The sequence below is a fragment of the Limulus polyphemus genome, unplaced genomic scaffold, assembly GCF_000517525.1.
Source record: "Limulus polyphemus unplaced genomic scaffold, Limulus_polyphemus-2.1.2 Scaffold578, whole genome shotgun sequence".
In the NCBI taxonomy this organism is placed as follows: Eukaryota; Metazoa; Arthropoda; class Merostomata; order Xiphosura; family Limulidae; genus Limulus; species Limulus polyphemus.
The window spans coordinates 337200-356691 of NW_013666188.1; the positions used below are offsets into that span (position 1 = coordinate 337200).

General features: G+C 35.1%; 1 protein-coding gene across 1 annotated transcript in view; it reads left to right on the forward strand.

The window, feature by feature from the left end:
• The first annotated feature begins 4238 nt into the window (after positions 1 to 4238).
• Positions 4239 to 19492, forward strand: part of LOC106459227 (ribosomal protein S6 kinase beta-1-like) — a 79224-nt gene continuing 63970 nt past the window's right edge. Inside the window, exon 1 of the mRNA XM_013918829.2 lies at positions 4239 to 4545. Within this exon, the coding sequence (XP_013774283.1) occupies positions 4450 to 4545 (96 nt within the window). The 5' untranslated portion in view covers positions 4239 to 4449. The remainder of the gene's footprint in view (positions 4546 to 19492) is intronic.

Genomic DNA, 19492 nt, shown 5'->3' on the forward strand with positions numbered 1-19492 from the left:
CGGGAGAGTTGAAATACCAGTACAAGTTTTCAAACCAATGAAAAATTCGCCAAAGTAAGAAAAAAATTACAAATGTTCAAATATTACAATAGCTTAATGTTAATTTCCACTATAAAATACATTTTTATTTTTATTAGCAATACACAATTCACAAACGAAAATTAAATAGTTGATAGAAAATTACATCGAAAGGCGAACGTTTGTTGACTTTTCAGTCATCAGTTTGTTAAGCATAGCCAGCCCAGTGCAACTAACATTCCAACTATAGTTCACTTGACACTCTGACTCAACATACATGAGGTATGTTTCATTAAATAATTATGATAAAGCATAAAGCACTGGTGTTTATAACAATATCATAGTACTTATACGAGTGTCCAGTAATTTTTGACAATGTGGTATGTGATGTTTACAAATGCATCGTCGTGATGTTATAGAAACTCGTGTTTATGAATAGTAGTCCCTGTGACTTCTGGTAATCATTAAAAAGACACAAGAAAGTCACACTTTACACCAAATTTCAGAATTGACTTTTTCCTACAACCATGACTACTGAAGTAACGATGATATGTATGACTGAATGAGTTTTTTATGATGACTATGTTATGATATTACGATGATGGTGGTGATATGACTGCATGATTTTTTTAATGCACCTACATGTGATGTTAAGACAGAGGGGGTGATGATGTGACTGCATGGAGATATGTTAATGCTTACATGTTTAATATAGTAAACACCGTTTCAGATTTATATCAACAACTACAGTACTATTCTATATTGAATTAGTACTAATGGTTATTGGCTAAGTTAAGTCATCATAGTTTCAACAATTTTACATTGTCCAGTGTAGTATCATTGTATATCTAATATGTTGTAAATGTTATTGCTTAATAAATAATTATATCAATTATAATAGCTAGCGTTGTACCATATCCCGAGAGATCTGGATAGAGATGAACTAGACATAAACGTGTGCCGTGGTCAAGGATGTGATTACTATTTCTTGCTATTTAGACAATCAAGCCATGTTTCTAAGTTCCTTTCTTACCTCAGTTCCCAACACTCCAATTACAAGTTCACATCCGAACTCGAGGAAGATTATTGTTTACCTTTCTTAGATGTCAGGATTACCAAAGGAGGTAAACACTTTTCTTACGCCCTCCCACTAGTGGCACAGCGGTATGTCTGCGGACTTACAATGCTAGAAACCGGGTTTCGATACCCGTGGTGGGCAGAGCACAGATAGCCCTTGTGTAGCTTTGTACATAACTAAAAAACAAACAAACACTTTTCTACCTCTGTTTATCATAAAATAACTTTTTCTGGCCTCTACACCAATTTCAATAGTTTTATCCCTAACTTCTTCAAACGTAAGCTGGTTATATCATTGTTAAACATAATTTTTAATCTTTGTTCTAATTATTTTATTTTACACGAAGAAAATTACCCTTCTACATAAACTCATGTTAAATAATGGCTATCTGACTGATTTTCTAACGAAGATTACACGCAATTTCCTAAACAACAAATTCCAGCCACCAGCCAATGTACACACCGACCCCAAATTTCCCCTCATTATCTTCTTTCCTTTTATGGGTTCGCAATCTTTACCAGTTAAAAAACAACTCTCTTCCGTAATAAAATACTTCTACCCTCAAATTCAGCTTAGAATAATATACAGACCTAGCCTTCGTATTAAACACTTCTTTCAGTACAAAGATTAAGTACCTAAACTTCTATGTTCATGGCTTGTGTAGTGACTGTAAAGTCACGTACATTGGCAAAACGAAACGCCACTTAAAAAATAGAATCTGTGAACATTTAGGAGTATCTAACAGAATCAACCATCCACTACTTAAACCCAGCCACTCATCCATTTGCCCACATTCTGAAACCACAGATCACAATATTTCATTTAACAATTTCTCTATCATCACCACAGGATTTTCAGATCTTGACCTCTAAATTAAAGAAAGTCTACTCTTAGTTAAAGACCGCCCGACCCTTAACGACTCACAAAGCTCTTTAGATCTAAAATTGTTTTACATTTTCACACTTAACTCAGCTGTTGTGTAATATATATAAACATTGTTTCGTCTGTACTTTTACCGTTTTCTTGATAACTAAGTAAACTAATGATTATGTTATTATATTATAATTTTAGTAATAATCATCTTTGTAACATAATTTTCAGATTATTTCGAATAAGTTATTCCGAAATGTTCGAACCTTGTAAATAAAATGTTTTATAAACCGTCTTAATCTTCATCATTAAACTTCAGTTTTTTCCCATCATGAATTAATTGCGAGGTTTCCTAAAGTCTTCGACAAAAAAAAAAAAAAAAAAAAACGACTTGCCCCCTCCCTGATGGTGGCCCGTCATGGCTAGGTGGTTAGGGCGCTCGACTCACAATCTGAGGGTCGTGGGTTCGAATCCCCGTCACACCAAACATGCTCGCCCTTTCAGCCGTGAGGGCGTCATAATGTGACGGTCAATCATACTATTCGTTGGTAAAGAGTAGCGCAAGAGTTGGCGGTGGGTGGTGATGACTAGCTGCCTTCCCTCTAGTCTTACACCGCTAAATTAGGGACGGCTAGAGCAGATAGCTCTCGTGTAGCTTTGCGCGAAATTTAAAACAAACAAACAATTCCCGAGGGCTTATAACGCTAAAAAACTGGAATACGATCCTTGTGCAGGCATAAACCAAATAACATAAGCATAGTAGAGAACCCCTAACTTGTATCAACTTGTACTAGTATATGTGTCTTAATGAAATGGGCTTGCCCTGTTCCTAGGAGTGGACACAGACTGGTACAAATTTTCACGAGATAGTTGTATATAAATAACTTTTATCTAAGCGAAAAGTCTAATAATGGTCACAACCTTTCATTATCCTGTTTACAGGGATGTCGTTATCTAGTACCGAACACTGAATAAATATCACTACAGATGTATTCTATTCTCGCTACGGGAAAGTGAAATTAACAATTATTTTAACTGTGACACACACACACCTCATTAACCTTTCAAATGGACATATGCCATATAATAACTCTAGAATTAAAACTGAAGGATAGGCTTAGATATGGTTTGTTTGACGTTACGCACAAAACTACACAATGGGCTATTTGTGCTCTGCCCACCACGAGTATCGAAACCCGGATTCTAGCGTTGTAAGTCCGCAGACATACCGCTGTGCAACTGAAGTGCCTTAGGTATGGACTTTACAATTAAGAATTATAGTGAACACAAAAACGCATGTCTAATTAAATTTATAGATATACTCATATATTCGGTTTAATATACAAAGGATGTTATATTAGTTTGTCAGTTTTAATATTTATTACTGGTCACAAAAATGGTACATTAGTAAGAGAAGTATCTGTATTCTTTAAGGCCAAAATAATTCCTCGGATTCTCAATTTGAGCATGCTAACCACGCACTCCCCATCCATTCTGTAAGTTAATCACTTTACTGGAAAAGAATTAAATTTATCATAACTGTAGTTTGTCTTTTTAAGTGCATTTCTGACATTTAAGTGCTCTGGTGGGTCAGTGGTAATTTTACGGAGATCTGGGGGGTGGAGAGAATGCAGATCAATGGCGTAACCACGTATGAAGCTTTGGGTTGACCAAGAATTACGATGGACAGGCAGGAAATTTACAAACATTTAGAGACAAGTTACATGGAGTTACAAAAAAAAAGTATTACGTATAACATATTCAGACGTGAGAACCATCATGTAGACTCTTATTGGGTCGGTTTGAATGCTGAATAGGCGGGACGTGGCTCACTCAGCCCACCCGTAGCTATGGCAATGGTGCAAATAAACTGCTATGTAGGTTTGCGCTAAAACAACAACTGTTATATCAATGAAACAATAAGACTTCAAGGCAGAAAATGTGAAATACGTCTAGATTAGGATGTGTTTTATTTGTCTTAATATTATTATAATAATTTGTTATGCATTTTATTTTCTTATTGACATTAGCCAGTTTTTGAAAGTTGGGTCGCTTGAAAATTTCAAAAATACTTTTCTGTTTATTATTACTGTTTTTAAAAATCAAAGATTTAAATGAAGATATTTTTTTATGTTGTGATAGCTTGGTCGTAATAGGTTGGGAAAAGACCACCATTGTTTGCTGTATAATAAAATTTATACAAGAAGAAAATACCGCCAGTTTTGACGTCACTAATTTCCTTACTATTGTAACCGCCCATTTTATCGTTAAAAAGTAGTCGATGTCGTATTGAGCATTTTTTGCAAGTAACAGTCTTGGCGATTGTAAAAAAAATCTATCACGTAGGAAACGGGATCGTGATTCACACGTATTGAAAAGCGTTGTGGTTGTAGTATACAGAACTGTACTGTACGCTGAAGCATTTGAGGTACCATATGTAGTTAATTAAAGTTGTTCAATTTTATGGTACGGTAGATAAAAAAATGGCTGGAGTGTTTGATTTAGAGCTACAAGAAGTAGATAATGAAACATTAAGGACTGTGGAATCTGATGACGATATTATTGATATTGATGAACAGGTTGGTTGGTTCTTCTAGTACTACTACCACTTCTACTCTAAGAGTCTATCTAACTTATATCAGTTATTGGGTTATTCTAACTTCTGTTGCTGGTTTTTAAAAAAAATTTGCTTAGACCTTAACAGTCTTAAGTCAAGGTAAAAGTTATGTTTGATAATAATATGAATTATTAAAGTTGCAAGTGTAATATGGTACGACTTGGATATTGGGCAATATACTATAGACTATAGTTATTAGTATTAGTATAAGTGTGCCTATATCATGTGAATATAGCTTGACCTAGCTCTACAGGAAGTAGGGCTGAGTGATAAGTGACATACTTATTAACCCTACGTAGTACTACTGAGTAAGTTTGATGGAGTTAGAATCAGTATTAATTAGGGCTAGAACGTAAAAGTATTGGATTTAATTGGAATGAGCAACAGATTTTTGCCTTTACTAAAAGCTTTAGCTTGTGTAAATTAGGAACTATAGGAGGAAAGCAAAGCAAAAGGGACATACTAAGATAGGGATGGGAATGAAAAACTTAGTCATACTCATAAGTCATAGTTACTCGTGAATATTTGTTATGACATGTGGATAGTACAATATGTGGAATAAATATGAAAAAAAACAATTTCTTTATGCCACCTAGAGATAGGGGTGGAGGACACAACTGATACAGTGAGAGTGATAAATTGAAGTAAATCTAAAAAGGTCCTAGTCCTAGCAGTAGTACTACTAGTACTAGTAGTCTTTGTTGTGGACACATTAGCCTAGGGGCTAATTTAAACAACTCATGAGTGAAAGGAAAAGAGAACATTTCATATGTAATCCTCACTACTTGTACTAATAAGGTAGGTAAGGGTAGGGCAGGGGAGCTAAATGATAAGTTCAGGGGTTGATAAAGGGCCATAACTTAATATCAAGAACTTAATTGTGGGAGTGAAATTATAACTGGGTAACTAGGGTATAATGCTAAACTTAGTAAAGACAAGCAGATTGCCGATTGGGCTTGTGGGATCAGTTTTATGGGAAAATGAAGATTTTTGGAAGGGATGGTCTACATTTAAATAGGGAAGAGCTGGCATGTTTACAAAGGCTATTGTATTGATTCAGCTGTAACTTGTAAGGGCAGCTTTAAACTAGGACTAGCTAGTAATGATGGTCAGTATAAATTAAATGCAGAAAAAATAAGAGGTAGAGAAAAGTGCAGTGTAGGAACAAAGTACAGAATTAGCTTTAAGGGTAAGCTAAACTGTTACTATTGTATAAGAAATAAAATAATTACTTTAGAGCACCAGTTGGAATGGAGGATTTTGATACAATGGAAATAACTAAAACATGGTTAAATGCAGACAATTTTGGTGACAGAGATTTCTTTGAAATACAAGATTATAGGTTATTTAATAACGACAGAGTACTAAAAATAGGAGGAGGAGTGGGTTTATATGTAAAATGTGAATTGTATCCTGTTGAAGTTGAGGATATCCAAGGTTTTTAGTTTCCCTAACTTTGAATGATTGAAGTTCATATTCTGTTCTTTCTTAAACTTTTCACAACTAAAGTAGTAGCAGCACACTTATCTTACAGTTAAGAGCTGGTTTTCTTACTTTTATAGCAAGAGATTGTAGTATTTCAATTTAGAATTCTTCTTGGGATTGGAGGATGACTCTTAGAAGAAAATGTTTTCTATTGTCATTCTTAAGTAAAATAATCCACACAAAAACTGTAAAACTAAATACCCCATTTGTTTTTGTTAAATGTTATGGAGAAAACTTTTACTTTAGTCATACTGTATTTAGGTACTAATTCATACATGATTAAGAAGAAAATTAACAAATAGCTATATCCACAAGTTTAGATAACATGCTTCTTTAAAACAATGTGTATGTTAAAAGGGTTCAGGAAATTTGAACAAAATTTTTGCGCATGTAAAAATTCGTGAGTTATTGGTCTGAAATTTTTACTACAGCTTCACTTAAGAGTAAAAGTGGACCTTTTTAATTTCTTGTCAATCGGATTAAAGGCAGTTAATTCAGAGCAGCAAAACTGTAGGGTAAAAGGACATGCCCATACATAAACATTGGTTAGGCCAAGCAAACTCGATTATCAGTTTTTAGTTCAAGTTTTCAAAAGAATCATACGGGTGGACAGTTATTATTCATTGCCAACTTTTAAGCACAAATTTACTGAAATTTATGAAATTCTCCTAATTAAAGAGTGTTTAGCATCACATGATATTAGCTTAAGCAATTAGCATAAATAATGGTGCTTGATAGGGCTGAAGTAATTGCATGGGGGAGATGTGTATTTGTTAACCACTGGAAGGCTCTGGAGTCAAACAAAAGATCACTGTGACACTAAAACCTACATTATGAGTAGTATTATCAACCAATTTCGTAATGAATGTGATATCATGCCTGCTTACAGAGTCTTCTGCATCATACTTAGGTATATTTAGGTGATTATTCAATGCAGGCTGAAGTATTTATATTGAACAGTATGTCATCTGTAGCTGCCCAGCAGAGTAGCTTGGTAGTCATAAATAAATGGTTCATGCCTCCAGTACATATCCAGTTTGGTTTCAAATCTGAGATATTTGGTGCTGATACTCTTTCTTCTGCAAAAATTCCATGGCTGAATTATTCTGTATTAAAAAGAGTATTCTGATACTGTACATCACCAAAAAGTTTATTTATGCATGCCATAAGCTTTCTATCTCCTCTCCATTGGAATTGACTGATTTCAATGCATCTCTCATGCAAATCATCAAGTGTCAACCCTCCACTAAATAAGTGTGACATACTCTCATGATGCATGTGACTCCCTTTATTCAATTCTACCAAACTATCACTTCTTGTTTGGCAGTACTCGCATTCAGATGTTTTTTCTTTTGGTGCTCTTCATGTGAATCTTGATTTTAATAGTTTAATTTCCAAAGTGGGATTTCTTCCTTATTATTTTTTTACATTGAAGAAACCTTTTAATTTAACTTAATTTATTCAGTCTTTATTTTATCTTCTCACATTTGCATATTTTACATCAAACACTTTTGTTTGATTTAAGTATTTCTACAATGAATTCTGAGGTTAGTGTTCCCACTTCAGGTGTTATACCTCTAGCACTATTTTCACAGGCTGCAGGTGGGGGCGACCCATCATTGGATTTCTCTGCTATTATCCATCGTGATATGGGTAAACCTTTTTCTCCTGCACTTTTCCCCACTAATCCTCCTGAATAAGCCGAACCTGTTCAGGCAGATGGAGATTTGATAGCATTTTACTGTTCTAGTTATTTTCACTCCCGTTAATTTGACTCCCAGTAATTTCATGGCTGCAAGTTTTTCTTGCTAGATATAATCCAGATAACAAGATTAATATTTTATGAGCAATAGCTCATAACCTGCATCACTTTTAATAATATTTAATAAATGTAATTTTAAAAGTTGATTTTTTTAATATATCACTTTTAATGCTCATAATTATTTTTTGACATGGGGAGTGAAATTATTGGATGTCAAGTTACTGGGAATGAAATTACCGGTGACCCCTTTTTACAACACCAGATTTTGGTGTATTTTTTCCTACCCCTCCTGCAGAACCAGCTAGGCCTAAACTGCATTTTTTACATGATTTCTCAAGTATTTATGTTTTATCCAATTCCCCATTTTTCTATGATTCTTTATTACCTCCATGTTGGCTTATTTGTTGTCTTCGGCTCTTGCTTTACACATGGTTTCACTCAAGTTGGGATTTTCTGGATCATGATGCAACCTTGTCCTGGTTATGTTTGCCACCTCCTTTTTTCTTTGTGTTTTGGATCATGTATCTGAGACCTTGGAATCTTGTGTGTAATCTGTACATCAACACTTGACCCTTTCCTCTTTGATTGCATGTTTGTCGCAGTTGTAGACATGACATGCCCCTATATCTTTTTTGCCATGATCCTTATCTACTCATCCCTGTCCCCCTTCCAGGAGTTTCTCATCTCATCATTTTATTCAACATTGATGGGCATGTTGCCAACAGTACTGGAGACTAACCAGAGGGTTCTAGTCCATTGGGTCGACAGTATTATATTGTTACCCTTTGTGGATATTCTCCATGGGATGGTTTCTCTATTTTTTGCACTGCTCTTCAGACTTTCTTTGGCCTTGTATATTTTGTTGGGCATTCAGAGCATTTGTTCGTAACTTGTATGCTCTCGGGTTGCTCTTTCTTTGCTTTACTGGCTACTGTTTGCTCCTTCCAAACAGGAGTCTACCTGTTACCCTTATCAGCTGCTCCTGGAGGTGGCTGTAATATACTGTTAATGAAGTTGGAGAAGTCCTTACTGCAACTTATCCAATATCTTGTTCATTTGGGTGTTATTGTTTTTCTACACACACATCTTAGTCGGGCCTGCCTGTGACTTTGGGTTATCAGTTTGATTATAGCTTGTGAAGATCTATCACTTTTGTGGATGTGATCTTCCATGGTAGTCCTTATCCTCTTAGGCCAGGCTCATATACAGGTTCTTCATGGGCTTTTCATGACCAGTAGAATTTTGCAGGGATCCTTTCTCAGCTCTTATTACCCTTCCTCCTACCCTTGTTGTTGATTGGTGTTGGTGTTTAAGTGTGACTCGTACTTTGGCATGTGTTTCGCTTCCTCCTTATCTGGTTTTCCACATTTTATGGACACATCCCTTTAGGGATGGGGGGGGGGGGCATGGGTTAATCAACTAGAAGAATCAGGTTTTTTAGTCTGTGGCTGAAAGGTTTTATCCCATCATCGTCCTGATGCTTCTCACTGTAGGTCGTGTTTTGGTTCATTTTCTACATCTGGCCAGGAATTGTCTGTTAATGATCCATGCCAACATTTCTTCAGTGGTTGCTCATCTCAATCACTAGGGCGGCACACTTTCTGGTTCCTTGTCTTCTTGCTCTGCCTGTCAATGTTTTCACCCAGAATTGTATCTACACATTTGTCTATCCTTCCATTCTTCTTCTTCTCTGGGTGATTTTGTTCATCTTTGACACTCCATGTTCTGTCCTTCTGATAGCTCTTTCTTGGCCATCTGAGCTGTGGTTTCCACAGCTTTATCAGCTCCAACTTGCTCCTCTGTTACCTTTTCCTCTGTCTTTGTCCCTTCTTTGCTACTCTCAGTCACCAATGTTTCACCCAGATCTTCCTGTCCCCTGTCTTCTCACCTTCTGATAGCTCTTTTTTTGGCCATCTCAGCTGTGGTTTCCACAGCTTCTTGAGCTCCAACTTCCTCCTCTGTTACCTTTTCCTCTGTCTTCTTCCCTTCTTCGCCACCCTCAGTCACCAATGTTTCACCCACATCTTCCTGTCCCCCATCTTCACACCTGGTTTTCCTCTGGTCACTGTCGAGGTGATCTGGGTTCTCAACTACAATCCAAACACTATCCATATGATAAATTGATAGATCAATCTGGGAACCCGACATCTGATATCAAAAAGATGTCTACATAATGTAAACCACCTCCTTCAAAAGTGAAATTGATTGGAAAAGCCTCAAGCTGTTTAACATCCATGGAATAAGAAACATCGAGAGATAGCGGAAAGAACCTTGGGGCACATCATTTTCATGCTACCCACTTTTATAATTTCTGGGATTCAGTTCATGAATATTGCATGATTCAGATCACTTTCCACCCATAGTTCTCTTCCAATTGGATGTGCTCCTCTGTTTTTCACCCATATATGTTACATCTCTCTATGATGGGCAAAGAGTATACCTGTTTTAGCAGTGGTGTGGTTCCTCCTATCAGATCCTAGAATTTTAATGTCTCATCTTGGGGAGTGTCCTTTGGATGCTTTCAAAGGATGCTTTTTTCTTTCCCTCAGACTGGTCCCTCCACCTACTCAATGTGGGATTCTAGCTATTTATGTGAGAAGAAGTAATGTACCATATCAGAAGTTATAATTTTCCTACATTGAAAATGTATTTCTGCGAGGTAATTACCTTTTCTCACACTTCCCACTCTTCCTCTCCACTGAAAACTGGTGCTTCCATCTTCTGCTAAAGCTCGAAATGATTGTTTGTAAGAATTGAATAGAGGGAGTCGCATGCATCATGAGAGTATTATTGGTGGAGGGATGATGCATGAAGATGATTTGCATGAGAGATGCATTGAAATCAGTCAATTCCAATGGAGGGGAGATAGAAAGCTTATGGCATGCATAAATAAAATTTTTGGTAATGTACAGTATCAGAATACTCTTTTTAATACAGAATAATTCAGCCATGGAATTTTTGCAGAAGAAAGAGTATCAGCACCAAATATCTCAGATTTGAAACCAAACTGGAGGGGAGATGGAAGGCTTGTGGCATGAGTAAAAAAAAAAATTGCATGTAGAGGGCAGCATTGAATAGCTGTGTGTGGAGGTAAGTACCTATTGGAAAAACATTTTCAGTGTAGGCAAATTATAATTTTCCTGTGTTCTTGTTTGCTCTCTTCACATAGTTTCTTGCTATGACCTCTTGTATTGTTTCATTGATTGCTAGGTCAAAGTCTGGAGCTAACTTTGTGTTGTACTTAAACTTTTTTATATGTCTCTATCATTTCTTCTCTTAATTTACTATATGCTAAACTTGTAATGAAGGTATAGGCCTAGTAGCCCTTAGTTGAACATTTCAAAATGTTTCTATATCCTTTATTTTATAAGGATTCTGAATTTGATCAGCATAGTCCAAATGTTGTCTTTCAAGTCCCTTGTATAAATAGAGGAAAATATCTTCATATACCTAAAAGCCCTCTTTACAAGAGATATTATACTGTTAGCTTTGTTAATATTTTATTCCCTATCATATTCAAACATTAATTCAGAGTCAATAGGCACATGAAGGTCCTTTTCCTTTTCAACATGCGCTAGTTGATGAGTACCAGTGTAATAAAAATTTACAGATTTACAATCTCCAAAGGATAAAATATTACATTTCTATGGATGAATTTTAATAACCAAATATCAGACCATGTTATTAATGCATTCAAATCTTCTTGTAATTTATCGTAGTCGATAATATCCTTTATATATTTGAAAATCTTAGTATTGTCAGCAATATATACACATTTGAAGGGTTTATAACTTCTGGCAAGTCCCTGATATAAATAATGAATAAAACAGGACCAAGCACACTTGCTTTGGGAATTCCACTATTTATATCCACATAACTAGGAAATTTATCTTACACATATACTCATTGTTCTCTGTTAGACAATAATTCTGTAATCCATCCTAGAATGTTGTCACTATCCCGTAGCTCAATAGTCTCAAGTGTGGTTCCTCATCAAAAGCCTTTATAAAGTCAAAGTTAACTGTATTAACATTTCTTCCATTATCTAGTACTTGATACCATTCTTCCATCACATGCAATGATTGTAGAATGGTCATTAAAAATTTCAAACTTTTTTAACTGAATAATTTCTTGATTTTAAAAAGTTCTTTTAAAAGAATTTTACATATGACGTGTGTATCGCTGCCTGGTCTGTAATTCTTTGGTAATTTTCTATTTCATTTTTTAAATATAGTATAAATGCTAGCTTCTTTCCATTCACCAGAAAGATAATTTCTTAGTGCTCTTTCTGATATAATTTTGAGTGGTTTGATAATTATCCTTCTGTTCTTGGGGATGTATCATATCGGGTCCAGGTGATTTAGTTATATTCAGTTAATTTCCTTGTTTCGATTATTTTAATGTGACCTAACTCAGTATCATACTATCTTTATTAAAGTTTTGAAAGAATTTGACAGCAGTTTTGCTTTTTCTTGGTCATTTTTGTTTTCATTGCTCACAATCAAATCACAAATATTGTTTTGAATTTTTTATTTTGACCTCACATATTGCCAAAATTCTTTGAATTTCTTTCAACATTTTGGTTATGTCCTGTTTTCTTTTGTTGTAAATTTCATAGCAGGATCTGACCTTATTTCTTTTTCAATTGAAAATTTTGTTATTATTTTATTATTACTTGTATAAGCTTTTTCTCAAGTCCCATGTTTAGCTTTAGTTTTTAAAATCAATTCCTTGATCAGTAATTCCTCCCTGTTTGACCGTGTAGGTTTACTAGTGTTTATCAGTTTATGAGGAACACATGTATCAGTTGCAGTTTTTAATATATCATTAAATATGTACCATTTCACACATATATATATTCATCACAATTACTAAACAGTTCATTCCATTCAATATCCATGTCTTTTTAATTTCTTCTTAATTTTATTTTCATGAGGCATTTCTAGGACCATTTACATTTGGGGGTCAGCATGCCATGATCCTCACATACTCTGGAAGTCCATGCTTTGGTATTTCACTGTTAAGTGTTTTCCTACTTCGATTTACTTGTATCTTTAGGGGTTTGTACCCCCAATACTTTGGTTACCTTCTCCTTGCTTCAGTTTTCCTGTTTTCCACCATGGAATACCTCTTTTTGTCTGCCCTTTCCTTGCTATTGAGGCTTTTTGTTGTTGGGACCTCTTGGGGTTGGGACACCCTCATGTTCCAAGTGCATTTGTATTGAGTGATTTATGCATGGCTCCTTTACTGTGCCAGGAAATTATTGAGCCCATTTCCAACTCTTTCAAAACCAGAATTAAGTTGGCATGGTTTTATACTTTCCTTTCCTAATTGGCCTCCCATTTATCTCAACCCCCTCCTGAACCTGTTCATGTGTCTTGCTCTACTCCTCCTCCTCCTTTTTTGGTTCTGACCTTTCCTATTCCTGAGGTTTGCTGTTAGTACTTGTGGTGCCATCCTAGGGGCAACTGACAGTCTCGGTGACTATGTAGTGAGTTCAGGTCTTGTGGAGACTAGGCTCCTCTGCTTTTCCCAAATCTGGTGGTCCTTTCAGTATGGATCCTTGGGTTTTGTGGATTGTCTTAGAAGGTCTGGTCCTCTGTTTTGATTCTTCTCCTCCATTGGCCCAGCATCCCATTTCCTTCTCTCCTCCAGTTTCCAGCCAGCATCTTTCAGTGGTGGTCCAGGATCTGCTTTACAAGAGTGCCATTGAACAGAAGATGCTTCTTGTCCAGGTTTTTCTTCCCATCTGTCTTTCGTCCCCACTCAGACCTGGGACTGGCACCCTGTCATTGCTTTTTCAGCTTTGGACTGCTTCTTGGTCCTACTTTCTTTCACCATGGAGTCATACTTGTCCCTTCAGTGGGCTTTCACTCCTAGTAGATGAGGGTAGATGTTTCACGGGCATACCTTCACCATCTCATCTCCCTTGCATTTCGACATTGCCTTGATTTTATCCGTTAGGGGTGGTGTTATTCAGTTCCGGGCTCACCTTGACTCCTTTTTTTTTGTTGTATGATCAGTGTTTTGCTCATCTCCTTTATTCCTGAGGCCTTTGTTTTCACCATTACAAGGATGAACAGCTACTTCTAGCTCCTTTGCAGGCCACCTTCGCCCTTCGTATTCAGTTTCTCCTACATGAAGCTGCTTGGGTTGGTAGGGGGTGAAGAAATTCTTCCTAACCCCATGCAATGTCTCATTTATCATGGGGTATTGTTCAATTTCCTTCTCAGTCAGGTCCAACTTCTCCTCTTTGTTTGCAGGCTATGGAGCTACTAGTTTTCAACTTATCATTCTTTCCTTCTCCCACTGTACGAGAGGTTCCATCTTTTTTATGGAAAGTGAGATTTTGCACCTATAGGGGGCAATATATGCCAAGAAGAGCTGAGGTAAGTATTTATTGGAAATACATTTCAGCTGAAGGAAAATGTTAATTTTCAGTATCACTTTCATAATGATTTATCTTATTTTAATGTTCATTCATTTAACATTTGCTTCTTTGTTCATTTTTTGTGTCCTGCTTGGTGTACTACTATCATAATGATGACCTTTTCTATCTGAGCCCAAATCATCTGCCTTAGTACTCCTAGGTCTTCTTATAAATGGGCACTTTGTCATATGAATATTTAAATAATTCCTGGTACAGACTACAATGTACTCCATATATTGCTAACTTATTGACTTCTTTCAGATGTCCCAAAATACAACCAAAATGATTTTGATCCCAACAATTAATTGCAATTAAGTGTTATTCATCTTTCACTTCCAGGAAGAATTCCAACTCAGAATTCTAGAATCTTTTTTCCATTGAGATGAATGCACTGTCACTACCCCTTCAATTGTGAAAATATAAAAAAAAGAGTTGAACATGAACTTTGATCTTTGGATATCAAAAAGCAAGAAGATTTGTTCTTTTTTTTTGAGTTTCTGTTAGTGGATATAAGGATATAATTCTTTCAGTGTTGAAGAGAACTATATAAGACACCTACTGTAGAAGAATCCTATGCCCAACAACAACAACAGTATATATTTATATACTATTAAGAATTTATTCCAGACCAATAGATGAAAGTGTTGAAAGTAATGAGAAATACTATAATAAGATTAATATTCAGTGTGAATGAGGTCATAATTTTTGGGGATTTTAATTTCTGGTATATAGATTGGTAAGTCTTACAGTCAAACTATGGAGGAGATAGGTTTCTAGAAATGATCCAGGATGACTTGATTCACCAGTTGGTAAGGGAACTTACTGGGAATAATGCTATTTTAGATTTATTGTTAAATTCTAATATAGAAATGGTTGAGAGGGTGAAGATAGAGGAATATCTGAGTGTAAGGGATTATTGCACAATTGCATTTGACATTTTACTGCATATTGAGATCAGGAATAATGAGAATTTGGTTACAACTTTCAGAAAAACAAATATTGAAGGAATGTGACAAAGTTTATGTCTTGAATTGACAACCAAATTAATTGAAGATACTGATCAAATATGGAAAATATTTAAAAATTCAAGATTGGCATATTCCTCATTGGAAAAAAAGGGTGGCTGCATTTAAAAGACCAGGTTGGCTTAAAAAGAGTGTAATGAATAAAATTAAAGAAAGACATGATACATTTAAGAAGTTTAGATTGACTGTTATGATGAGAAACTTAAGAGAATTATAGAATATCAAGAGAATTTATCAAATAGGTCACTAGGAAAATCAAAAGGGATGTGATAAAAGGTTGGCTGAGAATTATTTGGTGAGTTATATGAGTGAATAAGTGGCAGATGTTTTTTAATCTTAATAAATAAAAGTTAATGCAAGTGGATTATCAAATTTAAATTAACAGTGTTATGGAAGAAAAGGATCTTCGTGTTCTGGTTTATCATTCCCTTCATCTGTCCAAGAAATGTGCTATTGCTAGTGGTAGGGCAAATATAACTTTAGGTTCTTTCAAGAGAAAAATTATTTAAAGTCTAAATGTTATAATTGCATCATATAGCTCAATGATTAGGCCTCATTTGGAGTATTTGTCATGATATAAAAGACTTTTTTGGTTTAGATATTGATTAATTTATTTTTGTGAGAGAATATTTTATTATTGTTTAGTTTTTGATATGATAAGAGTTAAAAGCAGACGATTGTTTTAAGTTATGTTTATAATTCATTGATGTTGAGACTATCAAATGTTGCGTGCAATACATTGAGGTCAAGAATATAGAGATTTCTAGAAGGTGAGCAAGTGATTAAGGGATAAACATATAAATAGTGATAGATGAGTGGAAATAGCAGATAGACAATATCAGAATAGAGTAAAGTTACAGGCATAGAAAAGTTTGGTGTGAAGTTAACTACCATAGAAATGATAGGCCTAATGATTAACTTAGGTCTAAAGTTTAATATGTTAGAATAAGACTAACAGTAGAAAAGGAAATAAGAAGAATAATTATTCCATCAAAGCATGGTTCTAAAGTAATTGAATCACCCTGAGTGCACATTGACAAAAGGAACAGAGGATATTTAGAAGAAAGAAGACCAAACAATTACGGTAACTCAAGCCACAATTTGAAGTGAATCACACACAGAATACTAGTGCAATAGTAATAGAGAAGATGGTTCGGCTTGTGAATTGAAATTCTAAAGCAGTTGAATGGGCCAAAGCTGACTTTTGACAAGAAGAAGAGAACTATATAAGACACCTACTGTAGAAGAATCCTATGCCCAACAACAACAACAGTATATATTTATATACTATTAAGAAGTATAAGTAAATGCCTTTTATTTTGACAATTGGCGAAATAATTATATTTCTAATTCTGACAGTATTGTATTCTGTTTTGGGTTTTATACTTTAAGAAGGCCAATGAATTCTTGGAAAGGGTTCAGAGGAGAGCAACGAGAATGATACCTGAAGTGGAAAGGTTGAGATACAAGGACAAATTAAGAACTATGAAATTTTCTTGTTTTGAAAAAAAAAATTAGAGGGTATCTGATTGAGGTGTTTAAGATTGTTAAAGGAATTTATCTTGTAAGCTGATCATCCTTTTTTGTACTTAACTTTTGGCAGAGTAAGAGTCATCTTCAGTTAAGATCGTTTTATTATCTAACAGGGTGGTTGGTCTTTGAAATGTGTTAGCATCAGATGTGGTGGATGTAATAAATTTAAGGGACAACTTGGTAAATATTTAAATGAAAAGAGCTGGCTTTGAGTTGTTTTTTAAACTTTAGTTTAGGAGATGAGACAGCTTAGACCAATAGGTCCCTTGTTATTCATAAATTTTGTCAATAATAGCCAAAATCCAGCCATGTAACATAGTTCCCAAAAGTTGCTTTCTTGATAAGCCTAAATAATTATGAGACGGCATATAAGTCTAATCACACTTCATGCAAAAACTCCTGCCAATTATGTCCTTTTAGCCTATAGCCACATCATATTGTAAGATATATGAACAAATACATGCAAATGAATCAAACCCAACTTATTAATTCATTCACAGCTTAGATACGAGTTCATACTCCTAAAACACTGTTTAATATAAAATCAATACTCAATAATAAATGTAAATTTATACCTAGAAAATACCATTATATAAATGTACAGAAAATCAGTACTTGTTAAAATCCATTAGACCAGAAGTAACTTACAAATACATTGTCATGATATAAAAGAATGTCTGGTTTAAATATTAGTGATTAATTTATATTTGTGAGTGAATATTTTATTATTCTTAAGTTTTGTTATAATAAGAGTTAAAAGCAGATGATTGTAGAAGGTTTTGTTAATAACTAATTGGTATAGAGAATATAGAAAGTGGCCAGATAACTATGTAATAAAGATATAAATAGAGTGAGATGAGTGGGAAGCAGCAGAAAGACAGTATCAGACAGATAAGAGCAACGAGAATATAGTTGGTGTGAAGTTAAGTAACATAAAAGTGATAGGCCTAACATTTGATATATATATATATATATATATATTAGAATGAAACTAACAGTGGAAAAAGAAATAAAAAAAAATAAGTTTATTCCATCAAAGCGAAATTCTAAAGTAACTGAATCAGCCTGAGTGCACTTTGAAAAAAGGAACATAGGATCTTCAGAAGAAAGAAGACCACAATCGTAAGTGAATCACACCAGACTAATAGTGCGATAGTATTAGAGAAAATAGTTCGGCTTGTCGACTGAGGTTCTAAAGTAATTGAACAGACCTAAGTGTACTTTGGAAAAGAAGAGGATAACTATATATATATACTGATATAACGTTTAAGATATGCTTATATTCTCTATAGTGTGAACACTTTATTGTACATACGATTAACTTCTTCCGAATATATATATTATTTGAAAACAAGTAAAGTGTGTACTCTTTAAACATCATTGAATTTATCGCTAACAAGTCACAGACACCTACGGTAGAAGAATCCTAAGCTCAACAACAACATAGTATATATTTATACCATTAAGAAATATAAGTAAAAGCCATTTATTTCGACAATTGGCAAAAAAACAACAAAAAAAAACAGAACCCATATATATTGTTATGTCTCTGTTCGTTAATTGATTTTCCGTAAATTCGTTCTGACGAAACTTTAGCGACACAAGTCCTTTCTTAATACAACTGGTTTATTCTTTCTGAATATAACTTTCCCGATACACTTATTTTCAACAGTCGCTCTATAACAAACTATAGTTTACGTCTCACGAGCTCTACTTCAACAATACGTCTCTCTCTGACTGCAGATCAATTACTCACTACCTACACACACATTATTCCGTCACGTTGTCACCCTCTTATATATATACCAGACTACCCTATATCTAGTAATCTCCCGACTATTCCCGAAGATTCGAGAGGTGGCCTGACTCTAGTCACGTGACCTCGCTGACGCAACACTGCCCCTCCTTAGTATTGTTCGTCCCGAACAATAACCACATACAATAAACCAATAACAATTAACAATCACTTAATTAACTGTACAGAATTACAAACACAAAATTACAATTCAACAAAGTCTCTTAATTTTATGGGACGTATCTTCTTCCGTACTGGTCTCTGTCTCGTTGGCTTCTGCTTCACGTGGGGTTCATCTGCTTCATCAGGAAATGTCCTATCGTCGGTAACAGTCACATCAGTGGTAGTAACTTCATCAAGAGCTTCACCGTTTCCCTTCTCAAAACTGAGTAGAGTTACTTCTTCGATGTTGGCTTTTTCAGGTGACACCTCTTCAGCAGCGTCATTTGTTCCTTTGTTCACCTCGTCCCAATTGAAATGTCCTGGACCGTGATAACGCCAAAGCCTGTTGGCATGCACCACTTTTGGTTTACCTCGCCGACCACATTTTATCTGGAAAGTCATGTCTGAGATACGATCCACTATGTCATGGAGAAGACAACTTAGAAGACTTCCCTTTTGTCTTCCTGGGATTATACAACCATACCTTGTCTCCAGGTACAAAGCTGACTTCAGTAGATCTCTTATCATAAGTTAACTTCATCGAATCAGTAGACGTCTTCAAGTTTGAACACACTTGATGGTGAATATCATCCATCCTTTCCGATAACACTTTTACAAACTCTGACATATTCACAGGCAACTCTTCATAAGGTGGGCATCCTGTTAACAGATCCTCTGGCAACATCAAATTTGCTGGCGTGTATCCAGTAGTTTCAT